We start from the raw sequence: 16,191 nt of genomic DNA, 5'->3' as shown, positions 1-16,191 counted from the left end.
ACTTTCCACACTGTCATTGGAGCGATTTCGAGTTCACGGGATGCACGACGCACCGATTTCTTTGGACTCCTTATGAATGTCTCTCGCACGCGCTCCACATTCACTTCACTCACACTGGGATGTCCGTTTCTCTTTGTCGGGCCAAAGCAACCCGTCGTACCGAATGTGTTGTGCCGGTGATAAATGGCCTTCCTCGTTGGTGGCTTCTTACGGTACAAACATCCGTTAAACAGCTGTAGCACACGTGTTTTTGTCGAACTCCAACACACAGAAAGCTTGCTCCGCACCTGAACTCGCCGTGTTTGCGACTAGCGCTGACTATCGGCAAATTACCAAACTACGCTGTGGGGGTATACATGATAAAAACTTTCAGGGTTTCTCTTCAAAATGACATATGTATGATATCTGTACAACGTTTGGTTCTTGTGCAATAAATAATTGAAAGTGTTCCCGGTCTTTATGTACACTCTGTGGATACCGGGACATGTCCGGGTACTCAGCTTTCTCTACATATATACGGAGAACAACAAGTTTCGGAAAGTTGCTCACAGTGACGTATTGCAGTATATTTATGGCTCTCCAAGCACACCCAGACAATTATGAGGTTTCCCGTGCTAAGCATATCGCAAACAGTTTTGAAATTAGTTACACCTGTTTCTGGGACATATTATAAATCGCTACTCGGTCGCATAAAAATGTTTTCCATGAAGTAAACTAGTGAGCTGCGAATGACATTAGTTCTGTCAGGTTTTCCCATTATTCCAAAATTTAGAGGATTTTTCTTGTTTTATTTTTATTTTATTTTATTTGGTGTCGCGCGGTTTGCTGGGTCGCAAATGATTTGCGCCGCAAGACTTCCAAGACATAACTTTTGTGATGGCGCGTATGGTTGGATAGTGAGTTTCGGGAGTAACAGTTTATTACAAATTGCTGATTAACCTCGGATAACACCGCGGCGCGGAGCTAGTAGTTGATATTTTATCTCAGAATATGAAGAGGGACAAGCGCTGTTTCACACTTGTCTCCAATTGTGGTTAAGGTAGTTGACAGGGTATTTTCGGAACGAGCTGCAAGCGGAGTGTTTGTCTCCGATATCGTAAGGTAGAACTCATGAACCTTGGGTTACTGGAAGGGCCTAGCATAATAGTGGGAAAATAAATTGTTCTTAAATTGTGTTTGCACTTCCCATGAATCAAATTTTCTCCTCTCCATTCCAGAATCACTCAACTCTGATCCTCAATCCCCCTCCTTTCCTCTGTCCTTTCCCTGGGCTCCCTCTTCCCCCCTCCCTTCCGTCCTGTTTTCTCCCCACTCAACCTCTCCCTACCTCCCTTCTCCCCCCCCAGTCCTTTTGTATTCCCCTCCTCTGCCTACTCCACTCCCTGTCGCGTCTGCCCCCCACCCCTCTTATGGGTCCTCATCCTCCTTCAGCTCCTTTCCCGGCTCCCCCCTTCGCTTTTCCTCTCCTTTCCCCCCTTTTTTGTTTTCCCCTCTTCTGTCCAGTTTCCCCCCACCTGCTCTCGACTGTGGTGTCACATTTGCCCACTTTTTAGTGCAGTGTTCCAGTGACTATTCAGTGTTGTTTGTCTTTCTCGTGTTGCGAACAGAAACCATGCTGTCGCTAGGTGTGAATTTTATGTCCTTTGCGAACAGAATCCAGACTGTCGCCGTGTTTTTTTTAATTGTCTATTGTTTTCCCTGTCTGCTTCGTATGTATTTTTCTTAGCATCATCATCCCTCTGTTGTTGTTTTAAGTTCCACGATTTCTTTTCGCCTTGTTACTCTCTAAGTCTCCGATTTTATCGCCTGTTGTTTTATTATTTGTTCTCTTGATCTTTGTCACAAAATCTGTCGGCTGAAGAGCGGCATACTAAGCTGCTGCCAGCCCGCCCCCTTCGAGGGGAGTTGAAATTCAATAAATGAAAAAAAAAAAAAAATTCCAGAATCACCAGTGCTAAGCATCCTAGGAGACTTTCTCCCTCAGACTCGCTTAAAGGTGACTCAGTAGACCTCAACCAAATTGTCCTCAACGTACTGATTGAACTGCTTAGAACGCTTCTTCACCCAAGCTGATGATAAGACCTGCGCCGGAACACTACACGGTGGCCTTGATTTTATTGTAATAACGGTTTCTGCAAATGCTAATATCGTCCAATCAGCGTTATGTTTCTGACGAAGTGAAACGATTTTGGAATAAGTTCTCCATATGTAATCGGGTAAAGCAGGCTGTGCCAGTACATGAAGGTCTCAAAGAGATGACCTACATGAGAGTAAAGAAAAGTGAAGAAGTATACTGTTTGGCCTGTAATGCTGGTACTAGTACCTTACCCATATAAAGGTGACTTCCGTACACTCAAATATATTGCCATTTGATAAAATACACTTTGAGTTTTGTATTTCTACAACAATTAATTTGTTTGGAGTTAGTTAATGCTGAAGGGGTTAAGTTAATTCTATGACCTGGACGCTGAATTGGTTACTAAAAGCCAATTAAAACGTGCTACAACCCTGAAAGAGAATTACGGGACGTCTGTTGGATTAAGCTCTGACGTTTGCTATTACATCGACTCAACCACTGGAAATAAGCATAAACAAAATCAAGAAAAAAATAATTTCAAAGTGAGCATTTTAGGTTTGGTTTGACCATGACCGTTATGAATATGAATGGAAACCACAATTTAGTCTAATGAGTCACATTTTTTATATTATACTTTCCAGTACATATTTCGGAGAATTATACCTCCACCATGAAGTGAATTTATATCAGTTTATAAGGCATGGATATATTGCAAGTACGAGTTTTGTGTGAGGGTATAGGTCGTAGGTAAATGGAAATGAGCGTTTGGAGTCGTTGCGGGGCAGGTCCGGCCGCCTTGGTGCAGGTCTTATTACATTCGACGCCACGTTAAGCGATCTGCACGCCGGACGGGGATGAGATGATGACGAAGGCAGCACAACACCCAGTCCCTTAGCGGCGAAAATCCCCGTCCCAGCCGGGAATCAAACCCGGGCCCTTAGGACGGGAATCCGTCACGTTGACCATTCAGCTACCGGGTCGAACTAGGTCGTAGGTAAGATTGTAAAAGCAACCTGTGACCATTGAAAGACACTGGCAAATCTGCCCATAAGTTGTAGTTACAAGACACACATGCCATATTAAATGACTTAAATCGACCTGACGATGTAGATATAAAGGTCTGAAGAACGTAATAGAAAGAATCATAAATATGTCACGACAAAACCTTCACAGTGAGAGAATGGCTGAGAAAAACAAATACTCGCTGGCTGTTCAGAGAATAAAATTCCCTCAGAGCGTTTTCGCCTGTGTGACAATTGAATCACACCTTATACGGAATTACATATTATGGGCTATGGAGGTGTTCGAGGGATTAGCATAACTCTGTGACGCGTAGAATAATTTCAACGAAATTTCGCACAAATATGACTTACTACCTGTAAAAAATACCATCGAACTAGGGCTACCCCACGCGTCTAGGAATGGGGGTGGACATAAAGAATGAAAAAGGATGAAATGTAAGCATAACTCTGGAACTCCTGGAGGAACTACTTTACGATTTGTATACTGTATTTTATTCTAAAAGAAGTAAATAAAATAAATTTTATTTACACTATTGTTATTATTATTATTATGTAGTGTTATGCCTAGTGGAAGGTCCGTGTCTTCGTATGTCGAACTTCTTTTGCCAATGTTCCCTGTCTTCAGCTTCTTCCTTCAGTCTGTTGTATCTCCTTCCATCGTCGATGTCATCCAGCTGTTAAATACTTCTTCTTGCTCATCACGGAATATTCGCGCTTCAGCCTCTATAGTTTGGTGAAGTTCCAGTATGTGGCAGCGCTATATGTAGCCTTGAAAACGGCGTGTGTAAAGGGGGTGCGTTCCAAGCAGAGAGCTGTCACGTAGTTTCTTTTGGCAAAAAATCAGAGCATCGCAGGTATTCATAGCCACTTGTAGAATGTCTACTGAGATCTGGCAGTGAACAACAGCATGGTGAGTCGATGGGTGAGGCGTTTGTCATCATCTCGCCGGCCGCACACAGCGGTTACTCGTGCAATGTTGGAACGTCCGGACACTCTCATTCGAGGTGATCGAGGGATCACAATCGAACATCTCGCTTCACAACTGGTTGTCTCTGTTGGTAGTGCAGACACACTCGCCCTCCAATTGGGGTATTGTATTGTATGTTAACTGGGGAGCTATAAACGACGGAGAGGCTCCGTCTCCGCCGCAGCCGCAGTGGTCCACAACCCCACGACGACTACCGCAGTCCACTTCACCCCTCCGCCGCCCCACACCGAACCCAGGGTTATTGTGCGGGTTCGGCTCCCGGTGAGCGCCCCCCCCCCCCCCCCCCGCCCCCCGCCCCAGGGAACGCATCACGCCAAACGAGTGTAACCCCTATGTTTGCGTGGTGTACGCGTATGTGGAGAATTTGTTTGCGCAGCAATCGCCGACATAGTTTAGCTGTGGCGGAATAAGGGGAACTAGCCTGCATTCGCCGAGGCAGATGGAAAACCGCCTAAAAACCATCCACAGACTGGCCGGTCACCGGACCTCGACACAAGTCCGCTGGGCGGATTCGTGCCGGGGACCAGTCGCTCCTTCCCACTCCAGAAAGCCCTGTGTTAGACTGCTCGACTAATCGGGCGGACACCAGTTGGGGTACACAAATGTGTGTGCCAGCTGGGTTTCTCGCCGCCTAACAGAAGAACATGAAGAGCAACGAAAGACCATTTGCGCGGAATTGCTTGCGTTTTACGAGGCTGACCGCGACAGTTTTTTGTCGAGCTTTGTCAGAAGCAATGAGACACATCACTTCGAATCAGACAAAATCGGCAACTGTGGAGCGGCGCCACACCATCTCTCTTCCAGAGAAATGGTTCAAAGCCGCACCATTAGCCGGTAAAGTCGTGGTCACTGTCTTCTGGGACTCTGAAGGGGTTAGGCAATGTTCAACTCTGAAGTTTATTGTGATGCTCTCGGGAAACTGAAGGAACAAATTCTGCGTTTCGTTGCCATAAAAACGCAAACGAACCTTTCCTTCTGCTGGGCGACGCATGGCCTCACACAAGTTATCGCACCCCAGAGCAGCTCACAAAACCTCAATGGACTGTTCTTCCTCATCCACCCTGCAGCCCGTATCTCGCAAATTCCAGTTTCCATCTGTTTGGTCCAACGAAGGATGCACTCTGCTGGAAGTAGATGATGGGAAGGTTACTGATGCATCAAGACATTGGCTCTGACGTCGACCAGTATCATGTACCGTGTGGACATACATGCCTTCCGAGTAAAGTGGATTAAGGCCGTCGCATTATGCTGGAAAATAGGGTTTTTAGTCACGAGAGTGGAGAGTAATATGGCGCATTGGGACCCTGAATAAAACCAACTTACTTTCAGAAAAAAAGTGTCCCCTTACTTATTGAACTTCCCTCGTAAGTAAACTAAGTAAAAGTTAATCACCCCAAAGGGACATCAGGGTAGGACCTTCTCTTTCCCTGATAGTAGCCGCAATTCAGCGAGGAAGAGAGTCCACAAGTTTCTTTGCAATATGCAGCTCAAGCCGCTCATTGATGATTAGATTCTGTAGCACAGTCGCGTCAGGTGATTAAATATCCATGAACTTTCGGGCGAAAGCACCTCGGCTAAGTAGTGACCACTTGACAACGGCCAATGAACACTCGTCCGACATCTCTTGGATACTTAACCGCTTGACATAGCTGGAAGCTAGAGAAAATTCCATTGGTTAAAATCACTGTGAGACCAGGCATTCGTGCAGTCCGAGAAATTTTCTTTTGGATTAAGTTCGGCTGATGTAGCGGGTAATTCGAGATGTGGTATGTTATCTGAGTGATCATCAAACAAGGAACACGTGCGTGCAGCCCTGCGAACACGGTTGTCGTCATCTTGGAAGGCGCGGCTGTCCGCAGCATACTCATCATGATGATGTGGAAGGAACGTCAACGCTTGATTACCGAAATGCTGAAGTTAGATTCGTGGTTTAGGTTCTCTGTAATCTGAATTTATCTGCCCAGGTCACGGTACAAGAAAACAGCCGGACAACATTCCAGACAATCTCTGGCCCGGGCTACACCCTTTACGCACACACAGGTTTAAACGATTTTTTACACGATTGATACCCTTGACTCCTTACTTTATTTGAAAAGGGGCTAAATTATGAATCATCGAATCACAACACATGCATCAGTCAGCTATTATCTAGTTTTATAATTTTATTCATAGCATTTATTTTCTCAGAAACTGTAGTATGTAATTCAGAATAAAGTAGTCACGAGTTGCACAGTTACTTTTTTGCGCATTACGGTTTTCAATCATATATTTCATAAAATATGAGCTCTTCTTGCAAGGTAACATGTCTTGGCAAGATCATAAAAGAATCAAATATATCAATCTTGCAATATACTCCAAGAAAAAAAAGACGCACCACGAAGGAATTGTCCGAATGGGGTGGAAATCAGTAGATGTGATGTACACGTACAGACAAACAATTTCAGAAAAATTGGATGATTTATTCAGGAGAAAGAGCTTCACAAATGGACCAAGTAAATAAGGCATTGGTCCGCCCGGGGTCCTTATACAAGGGGTTAATCGGCTTGGCATTGTTTAATAGAGTTTTTGAATGTCCTCCTGAAGGATATCGAGCCAAACTCTGTCCAACTGACGCGATAGATCGTCAAAATCCCGAAATGGTTAAGAGACCCCTGTTCATAATGTTCCAAACATGCTCAATTGAGAGATCTGTCGACCTTGCTGGTCAAGGTAAGGTTTTGCGAGCACGAAGATAAGCAGTAGAAACTCTTGCCATGTGCGGGCGGGCATTATCTTGTCGGAGTGTAACCCGTGCATGATTTACCACGAAGAGCAACAAAAGGGAGCGTAGAATACTGTTGACGTGTCGCTATGCTGCAAGTGTGCCGCCGATGACAACCAAAGAGGTCCTGCTATGAAAAGAAATGGCACCCCAGACCATGACTCCTGCTTATCGGGCCATATGGCGGACGACAGTCTGGTTCGTATCCCAACGTTGTCTGGGACGTCTCTAGACTTGTCTTCACTGGTCATCGGGGCTCATCACTGGAGACAATTCTACTTCAGACAAGGAGATTACAGACTGAAGACGTGTATGGAGATGCCCTGGACAATGGTGGGATACCACCTGACTGTCGCCCGCTATACGGTACGACAATTACACCACTGGCCATTAAAATTGCTACACCAAGAAGAAATGCAGATGATAAACGGGTATTCATTGGACAAATATATTATACTAGAACTGACATGTGATTACATTTTCACGCAATTTGGGTGCATAGATCCTGAGAAATCAGTACCCAGAACAACCACCTCTGGCCGTAATAACGGCCTTGATACGCCTGGGCATTGAGCCAAACAGAGCATGGATGGCGTGTACGGGTACAGCTACCCATGCAGCTTCAACACGATACCACAGTTCATCAACAGTAGTGACTGGCGTATTGTGACGAGCCAGTTGCTCGGCCACCATTGACCAGACGTTTTCAATTGGTGAGAGATCTGGAGAATGTGCTGGCCAGGGCAGCAGTCGAACATTTTCTGTATCCAGAAAGTCCCGTACATGACCTGCAACATAAGGTCGTGCGTTATCCTTCCGAAACGTAGGGTTTCGCAGGGATCGAATATAGGGTAGAGCCACGGGTCGTAACACACTGTTCAAAGTGCCGTCAATGCGAACAAGTGGTGACCGAGGTGTGTAACCGATAGCACCCCATACCATCACGCCGGGTGATACTCTACTCCAGTATGACGAATATACGCTTCCAATGTGCGTTCACCGCCATGTCACGAAACACGGATGCGACCATCATGATGCTGTAAACAGAACCTGGATTCATCCGAAAAAATGTAGTTTTGCCATTCGTGCACCCAGGTTCGTCGTTGAGTACACCATCGCAGGCGCTCCTGTCTGTGATACAGCGTCAAGGGTAACCGCAGCCATGGTCTCCGAGCTGATAGTCCATGCTGCTGCAAACGTCGTCGAACTGTTCGTGCAGATGGTTGTTGTCTTGCAAACGTCCCCATCTGTTGACTCAGGGATCGAGACGTGGCTGCACGCTCCGTTACAGCCTTGCGGATAAGATGCCTGTCATCTCGACTGCTAGTGATACGAGGCCGTTGGGATGCAGCACAGCGTTCCGTCTTACCCTCGTCTACCCACCGATTCCATATTCTGCTAACAGTCATTGGATCTCGACCAACGCGAGCAGCAGGCTACAATCCGACCTTTATCAAAGTCGGAAACGTTATGGTAGGCATTTCTCCTCCTTACACGAGGCATCGCAACAGCATTTCAGCAGGCAACGCCGGTCAACTGCTGTTTGTGTATAAGAAATCGGTTGAAACTTTCCTCGTGTCAGCACGTTGTAGGTGTCACCACCGGCGCCAGCCTTGTGTGAATGCTCTGAAAAGCTAATAATTGTCATATCACAGCATCTTCTTCCTGTCGGCTAAATTTCTCGTCTGTAGCACATCATCTTCGTGGCGTAGTAATTTTACTGGCCAGTAGTGTATATCACTTCTACCGATTTCCTCCCATTCGGATAATTCCTCCGTAGTACGTTTCTTTCTTTTTCGTTGTGTTCAGAGTGTACTTGGTGAGTAAATGTAGAAATGCCGTTCTCATTTGAGCAATCCTGTTAAAGTCGCAACTGTGACTCCATAAGTAAATTGTCTGTACTTCAGTGTTATACCTCTCTTGAGCACATTACCTTCTGAAATATTATGGACAAAGTTGTTGCAGAGAAATTATGTGATAGTTACTTAGAAATTTCCTGTCACCTTTCTTATAAAGTGATCATATATTTTGCTTGTTTTCAGACGACCCGTGAATCATGCCTGTAGTTCTGTATCACTGTCCTCCCAGCCCACCGTCCAGAGTAGCCTTGACTGTTGCTAAGGCTCTTGGGATCGATGTCACCGTCAAAATCATCGATCTGTTCAAGAATGAACACTTACAAGAGGAGTATCTTAAGGTAAGACACTGGTAGTGTAGTAAATATTCGTTGTGTCCTTCAAGACACCTAAACACCAGATCCGTATTAAGTGGCTCATTCATTCTCTTATGGTTGTGTGCTGTTTATTTACAGTAACGAGTCGTATTTATATTTAGATAAAATTCAAAATTAGTTCTGCGTTTTTGAAGCGCGCGCACACACACACACACACATACACACACACACACACACACACACACACACACACACACACACACACACACGTGTTTACATGTTTACTTATTCTTCCATGGAGAAACTAGAAAGATGGAAATGGCTGTAATTTATTAAAATTTTCTTTGTTCGTGCATCATTTTTAATTCAGCAGGAAGGCTATAAATGTATTTTATTAAAGTACTTAAATAGTCGATATCTGATGTATTTCCTCCTAGTTATTACTTATAAATCTCATTGTTTTCGTACTACGTCACGTAACTCAGTTTGTTGTCACCATGACTGCTTTTTAAAGAGTTGCGTACGAGACAACTTGAGGATGTACAACTCATATCATCGCGTTTTCACATGCTTCATTATTTCTTTAGAAATAATTATGATTACCATTTCACAGTACCTAAATGAATGCTAAATTTGAAACATTATTGACACTATCAGTAATGTTATAAAATACGACGTGAGTGACGTCGGCCATCAGTTCCTTGAAGAATCTTAGTGAAAACATTAGTCAGCTGAGGTCTGGAGAATGTACAGGCAAAGTTGTGGGGCCTCTCCGACCAATCGAAACTGTCTTGGACGGCATTTTCAAATGCACATGCACATTGCTGCGGATATGTTCTGGTGCATCATCGTGTATGAGCCACATATACAGTGAACCTACCGATTCCATATTCTGCTAACAGTCACTGTATCTCGACCAACGCGAGCTGCAATGTCGCTATACGATAAACCGCAATCGCGATAGGCTACAATCCGACCTTTATCGAAGTCGGAAACGTGATGGTACAAAATGGTTCAAATGGCTCTGAGCACTATGGAACTCAACTGCTGTGGTCATCAGTCCCCTAGAACTTAGAACTAATTAAACCTAACTAACCTAAGGACATCACACACATCCCTGCCCGAGGCAGGATTCGAACCTGCGACCGTAGCAGCAGCGCGGCTCCGGACTGGAGCTCCTAGAACAGCACGACCACCGCGGCCGGCCGTGATGGTACACATTTCTCCTCTTTACACGAGGCATCACAACAACGTTTCGGCAGGCAACGACGGTCAACTATTGTTTGTGTATGAGAAATCGGTTGAAACTTCCCTCATGTCAGCACGTTGTAGGTGTCGCCATCGGCGCCAGCCTTTTGTGAATGCTCTGAAAAGCTAATGATTTGCATATCACAACATCTTCTTCCTGTCGGTTAAATTTCTCGTCTGTAGCACGTCATCTTCGTGTTGCAGCAATGTTAATGGCCAGCAGTGTATATAGGCCATACCACATTGACACGGTATTTTGTAAATTGCCACCTCCCGCAGTAGCAAATCATCCTTCACCGATCCCAGCAAATCCTAAATCTTAGAAAGTGGACGAAAAAGCACTTTGATATGAAAATTATTAAGAATCCTCGCTATCTTGAAGGAGATATTTCCAACGAAGGGAAGAAAAGCTAGGGGCTTGGCTGGCGCGTTATCCTCTGTACCCACTTCCCGGTTCCTGGCTCTAGTTGAGAAGGCCCTGTTAATTTGCCGGGTCGAGTATCCATTGCCTCTGAACACCGCCCTTGAATGTGCAAGTTCTTTAGGCAAATTCTCTGCATCCGACACCGAAAGTGCCCTATGCACAAGGGTTTTAAGCACACTGATTGATGGTCTGGGATGGATGATGGCAACTAGAAGAATGCAAGTACAAATCAGTGTGAGTGGGCTTACGATAGACAGAATGTCGCACCGAGCCGTCACCTTTCCGTTTAACATCCAGGAATGGAAGGCAGCCATCTTTCTCTATTTAACTAGAATACAAGTACAAATCAGTGTGAGTGGGCTTACGATAGACAGAATGTCCCACCGAGCCGTCACCTTTCCGTTTAACCAAAACATCCAGGAATGGAAGGTAGCCCTCTTTCTCTAGCACCAGCCTTCGACTGCTGCCTGACTGGGTGTGTGGGCAGCTCTGAACTCTGCCACCTTCAAAGGTCTGCGATGCTGGGATCCATGCATCTCTGAATGTGCCAAGGTCCAAACCGAGGACTCCTCTGCCCTGTGACATTGGGGCAAGATGCTGTCCGCCCCTTTCTCGGTGACGGCAGCCGACTCTTGGCCATCGTGCTACAGGTGGGAAATTCGACACATACTCGTATACAGCAATAACGGCAGCACGCGGCCTGCGCCACTGCTGGCCAGAGCAGATTGAAAGCTAATCACACCGAGAGACAAGGTGTTGGTGTATCTGTCGTGCTCGCCAGGGATCAACACTAGCAGCATCGAAGACTGAATGACCGTAAATAAACAGCAATAAAGAGTTTCTTGCAGCCACGAGCTGCCTTCTTCTTCTGCAGCTACATCCATGTCTGGCAGTGAATCACTGTCGACAGCAAGCTATCGTAGACATTCTATGAGATTTCCGCCAGTCACTAGTGAAACAACCGGCCACTGTGGCCGAGCGGTTCTAGACGCTTCAGACCGGAACCGTGCGACTACTACGGTCGCAGGTTCGAATCCTGCCACGGGCATGGGTGTGTGTGATGTCCTTAGGTTATTTAGGTTTAAGTAGTTCTAGGGGACTGATGACCTCAGATGTTAAGTCCCATAGTGCTCAGAGCCATTTGAACCAGTGAAACAGTCTAGCATTTTAGTATTCATTTGACTTTGTTAGTCCCCAAAGCTCTGATTTTTACTAAATACTGCCTCTTCTATTTCAGATAAATCCAGAACACACGGTACCAGCCATGGACGACAATGGTTTGATTCTTCACGACAGGTATGTCCAGCGGTGATTTTCTGTGTCGTCTCATATAATCCATTATTCCATTCTCACAATCTCTGTAACGCTGTAATAATGTTCCGCTTGTGGCAGCCACGTAATCGCCACTTACCTGGTGTCACGCTACGGAAAGGATGAATCTCTCTATCCGAAGGATGTGAAGCAGAGGGCGCTGGTCGACCAGAGACTGTATTTCGAAGCGACAGTACTTTTTCCTCGTCTAAGGGCTACAACAGTAAGTGTGTTTATATAGATTTTGCAAGGTTTTGTTACAAAACATGTTATGAACGAAGCGAACAGTTATTTGAATGAATCTTGCTAAAATTTCAAAGTGATGCGAACATTGGAATCTGCCTGTAAAAGTTCAAGAGTATAAAGTATCAAACTTTTCACTTTTGAAAGCAAAAACGTGGAATTGTCATGCTAAAAGTAGTGAGCAACAAAGCAACAATTTTTAAATCTCTTAATTTTTATAAAAGAAGCCAAGTGCATCATCGTAATCTAGAGATATTTCTCTCGCTTTTCAACATAATCTCCATTTCTTTGCACACGGTTTCGCCAATGTTCTGCAAGTCTGAACATACCCTTCCGACAGAACTATGTTCCAGCTGCATGAAGACAGTGATGCCCTGCTTTCTGAATATGCTTCGCCGTCTCGTAGTGTTAGCTTCCCATCCTTACAGCTTTCGTCGCCTGTCACAATATTCGTCCAAAAATCATCACCTACATTTTGAAATCTCTGAAGATTTTGGCCGATGGTTCTTCTCTGTAGGTTACCGTCTTCGGACAATAATCGTGAAGCCCATCGGACACAAACTTGCAATAACTTAAGCTTTGTATCGTTTTGCGCATGCACTGTGTCCTAATGCACGCTTAGCAGCGATTTCGTTCACTGTGACACGCGTGTCTTCTGTAATGAGTTCACCAGTTCTTTCCTGGTTGCGTTCCGTAGAGGGGGTCACCAGCGACGGTCACAGGCAGAGATACATTAGTTTGAACTGGAGCGTTCACACCGGGACACTACACTGCCTCACCGAGCCACTGTGACCCAGCAGTGACTCTGCCTCGCCACATGTGACGGACAAGGTCACTGTGTTCACAGCAGTCACCGCCGGACATGCATTAGTTTGAACTGGAGTCACTGGGACACAGATCACAGACACTGCGCTGCAGATTTGCCAAACGACAGGCAGTAATTTCTGAGACAGTGACGCGAAACATTCATTGTACATTACACTGTACACACTGTAGCCATGAGTTTAGATTTGATTAACACGGAAGATTTTATAAGTGAAGTAGAAAACCGTCCTGCTATTTGGGATGTGAAAAGCGTTGACTATAGCAACAAAGTGATGAAGACGAGTGCGTGGCAAGAAATTATAACGAAGTTTGTGCCTGATTTCAGTGAGAAGAGCATGGATGAGAAAAACAAAATTGGTAAGTTGTATGTTCTTTTTTTAAATTTAGCACCTTATTTTTCGGACCATAAAACTCTAGCGAAATTTAGTTTCCACCCCTGTACGAGTCCATTTCACTAACTAATCAGCTAGCAATACCTGCGGTGTCGGGCACCAATGATCCTACAGTGTTCATCACAGTCACCGGTGACCATCACTGGCGACCGTCACTAGTATCCCAGTGTGAAACGGGCCTAATAGCAATGAGTCACTATTGGAATCAATCACTGACACAAATATCACAGACTAACGCTTGGCAGGGATATGAAATGGAATAATCGTATTAGAGCAAACCAAAGACTGCTATTCATTGGCAGAACACTTAGAAGGTGCAACAGGTCTACTAAAGAGACTGCTTACACCACGCTTGTCCGCCCTATTCTGGAGTATTGCTGTGCGGTGTGGGATCCGCATCAGGTGGAACTGACGGATGACATCGAAAAAGTACAAAGAAGCGCAGCTCGTTTTGTACTATCGCGAAATAGGGGAGATAGTGTAACAGACATGTACGTGAATTGGAGTGGCAATCATAAAAAAAGGCGTTTTCCGTTGCGACGGGATCTTTTCATGAAAGTTCAATCACCAATTTTCTCTTCCGATGGCGAAAACATTCTGTTAGCACCCACCCACATAGGGAGAAATGATCATCACGATAAAATAAGAGAAATCAGGGCTCGCACAGAAAAATTTAAGTGCTCGTTTTTCCCGCGTGCCGTTCGGGAGTGGAACGGTAGAGAGACAGCTTGAAGGTCGTTCATTGAACCCTCCGCCAGGCACTTTATTGTGAATAGCAGAGTAATCACGTAGATGTAGATGTAGATGTAGCTCAGTCGTTTATAATGCAAGCAATCAGCCGACTTCGTTTCATTGGCAGGATACTTGGAAAATGCAGTCAGTCTACAAAATAGATCGCTTACAAAACACTGTAGTATTCTGCTGAAGTGTGCAGGGACCATATCTGATAGTACTAATAGGGGATACAAAATTTATACAAAAAAAGGCAGCACAAATGGTCAAGTTTATGTGAACCGTGGAAGAGAGTCTTTGAAATACTATTGCATAAGAGGTAACACAGGCAAAGCCAAGATGTTCGCGATTTACCGTTAGTTTCCTTAATTACCAACTCTGGCACGCCACGAGGGATACCACTGTGTCCCGCCAAAGCATTGGAGGTGTGGGACTTCTTCCCAGGTCGCCGCCGTAACTGCCGACGATGATCGTCCTGGGTACTGCAGAAACACGATTCATCGCTGAACACAGTGCGATGCCATTCGTCAACAGTACATGTTTCCTGGCCACGGAACCTCTCCAGAAGGAGCTGTCTGTGTTGTGGTGTTAACGGCATCCTTCGCTTGGGACAGTAACTGCCCAGTCCGGCTGCTGGTAGTTTCCGACCAATGATGCGGGATGACACAGACTGTAACTTGTTTTACGATGGCAACTGCATATGTGAAGAGGCTACTGTTAGCTTGTTACACAATACGGTGATCCACCCATGTGGTGGTCAGCCGTGGTCGACCGGAGCCTTGACGACGAGAATGTAGCCCTCACGTTCCGATGCAGACCACCAATGGGCCACTGTCACATTCTAATCTCCCACAAATGTGGATGTTGCACTATTCGACCAACTGGGACCTACAGTGCGGATCCTTTCAAACTATGCCAAGTGCTGATAACGCTATCTAACATGAGTACATGGCACATCTGTGTACCTCAATATCTGAAGCTGTTGACGCCGCTATGTACCCTACCAGGACTGGTAACAGCACTAAAGCACTCTGGCGCCCTCTCTACCTGTCAGCCGGCCGGGGTGGCCGAGCGGTTCCAGGCGCTACAGTCTGGAACCGTGCGACCGCTACGGTCGCAGGTTCGAATCCTGCCTCGGGCATGGATGTGTGTTATGTCCTTAGGTTAGTTAGGTTTAAATAGTCCTAAGTTCTAGGGGACTGATGACCTCAGAAGTTAAGTCACATAGTGCCCCGAGCCATCTACCTGTCAAATACCTGACGATGACGTCTACATATACCACGTTAAAGACATCCGACCATGTCTTATGTGGCACATCTGTGTACCTGTACCTCAATGTCTGAAGCTGTTGACGCCGCTATGTACCCTACCGGGACTGGTAACAACACTAATGCAGTCTGGCGCCCGCTCTACCTCTCAAATACCAGCCGATGACGTCTACATGTACGAAGCTAAAGACATCCGACCATGTCTTTTGGGTGCTTCACATATTTTGTTATGCAGTGTATTATGATCGCAGCATCATTATACCTCAGTTTTCTGCAAATAGATCTTCTCTGAATTCATTTAACAGTGTTTCGCTAGAGCTATGACGTCATTCTTTCTTTTAAGTTCCCCGACACTTTCTGTTACACTTGGGTACGGGCTTACCGACCTTATTACGATACAGACAACGCATGTCTGGATTTGTTACATGTCTGTTGTCACGCATACTCCAAATACGGCGCCAGTACACTAGAACTGGTCGGACTACCGCCTATTATGTAATACTGCACCAGTACACTAGAACTGGTCGGACTACTGCCTATTATGTGATTTCCTTTACACATGCATTGCATTTTAACCTTGTAATCGGATAATATCGGATTCGTTATCTTTATTGAGGCTATTATCTCACACGTGTCCAGCTTTAATAAGCGCTGCTATCTGTGCAAGTGCTTGAAGATTTGGCCGGTAGGATGGACTTCAGAAGCGGTTGGGCTTCCGCTGTTTAGG

At 45.5% G+C, this 16,191-nt stretch overlaps 1 protein-coding gene across 2 annotated transcripts in view; it reads left to right on the top strand.

Moving 5' to 3' along the window:
- Nucleotides 1-16,191, top strand: part of LOC124805020 (glutathione S-transferase D7-like) — an 87,026-nt gene that overhangs the window by 47,196 nt on the left and 23,639 nt on the right. For both annotated transcript variants that reach the window (XM_047265429.1, XM_047265428.1), the window contains exons 2-4: nt 8,891-9,045; nt 11,931-11,989; nt 12,086-12,227. In XM_047265429.1, the coding sequence (XP_047121385.1) occupies nt 8,905-9,045; nt 11,931-11,989; nt 12,086-12,227 (342 nt within the window). In that variant the 5' untranslated portion in view covers nt 8,891-8,904. The remainder of the gene's footprint in view (nt 1-8,890; nt 9,046-11,930; nt 11,990-12,085; nt 12,228-16,191) is intronic.

Source organism: Schistocerca piceifrons, chromosome 7, assembly GCF_021461385.2.
Source record: "Schistocerca piceifrons isolate TAMUIC-IGC-003096 chromosome 7, iqSchPice1.1, whole genome shotgun sequence".
Classification (NCBI taxonomy): domain Eukaryota; kingdom Metazoa; phylum Arthropoda; class Insecta; order Orthoptera; family Acrididae; genus Schistocerca; species Schistocerca piceifrons.
Note: the sequence above shows the minus strand (reverse complement) of the source record. Positions and strands in the feature narration are given on the sequence as shown.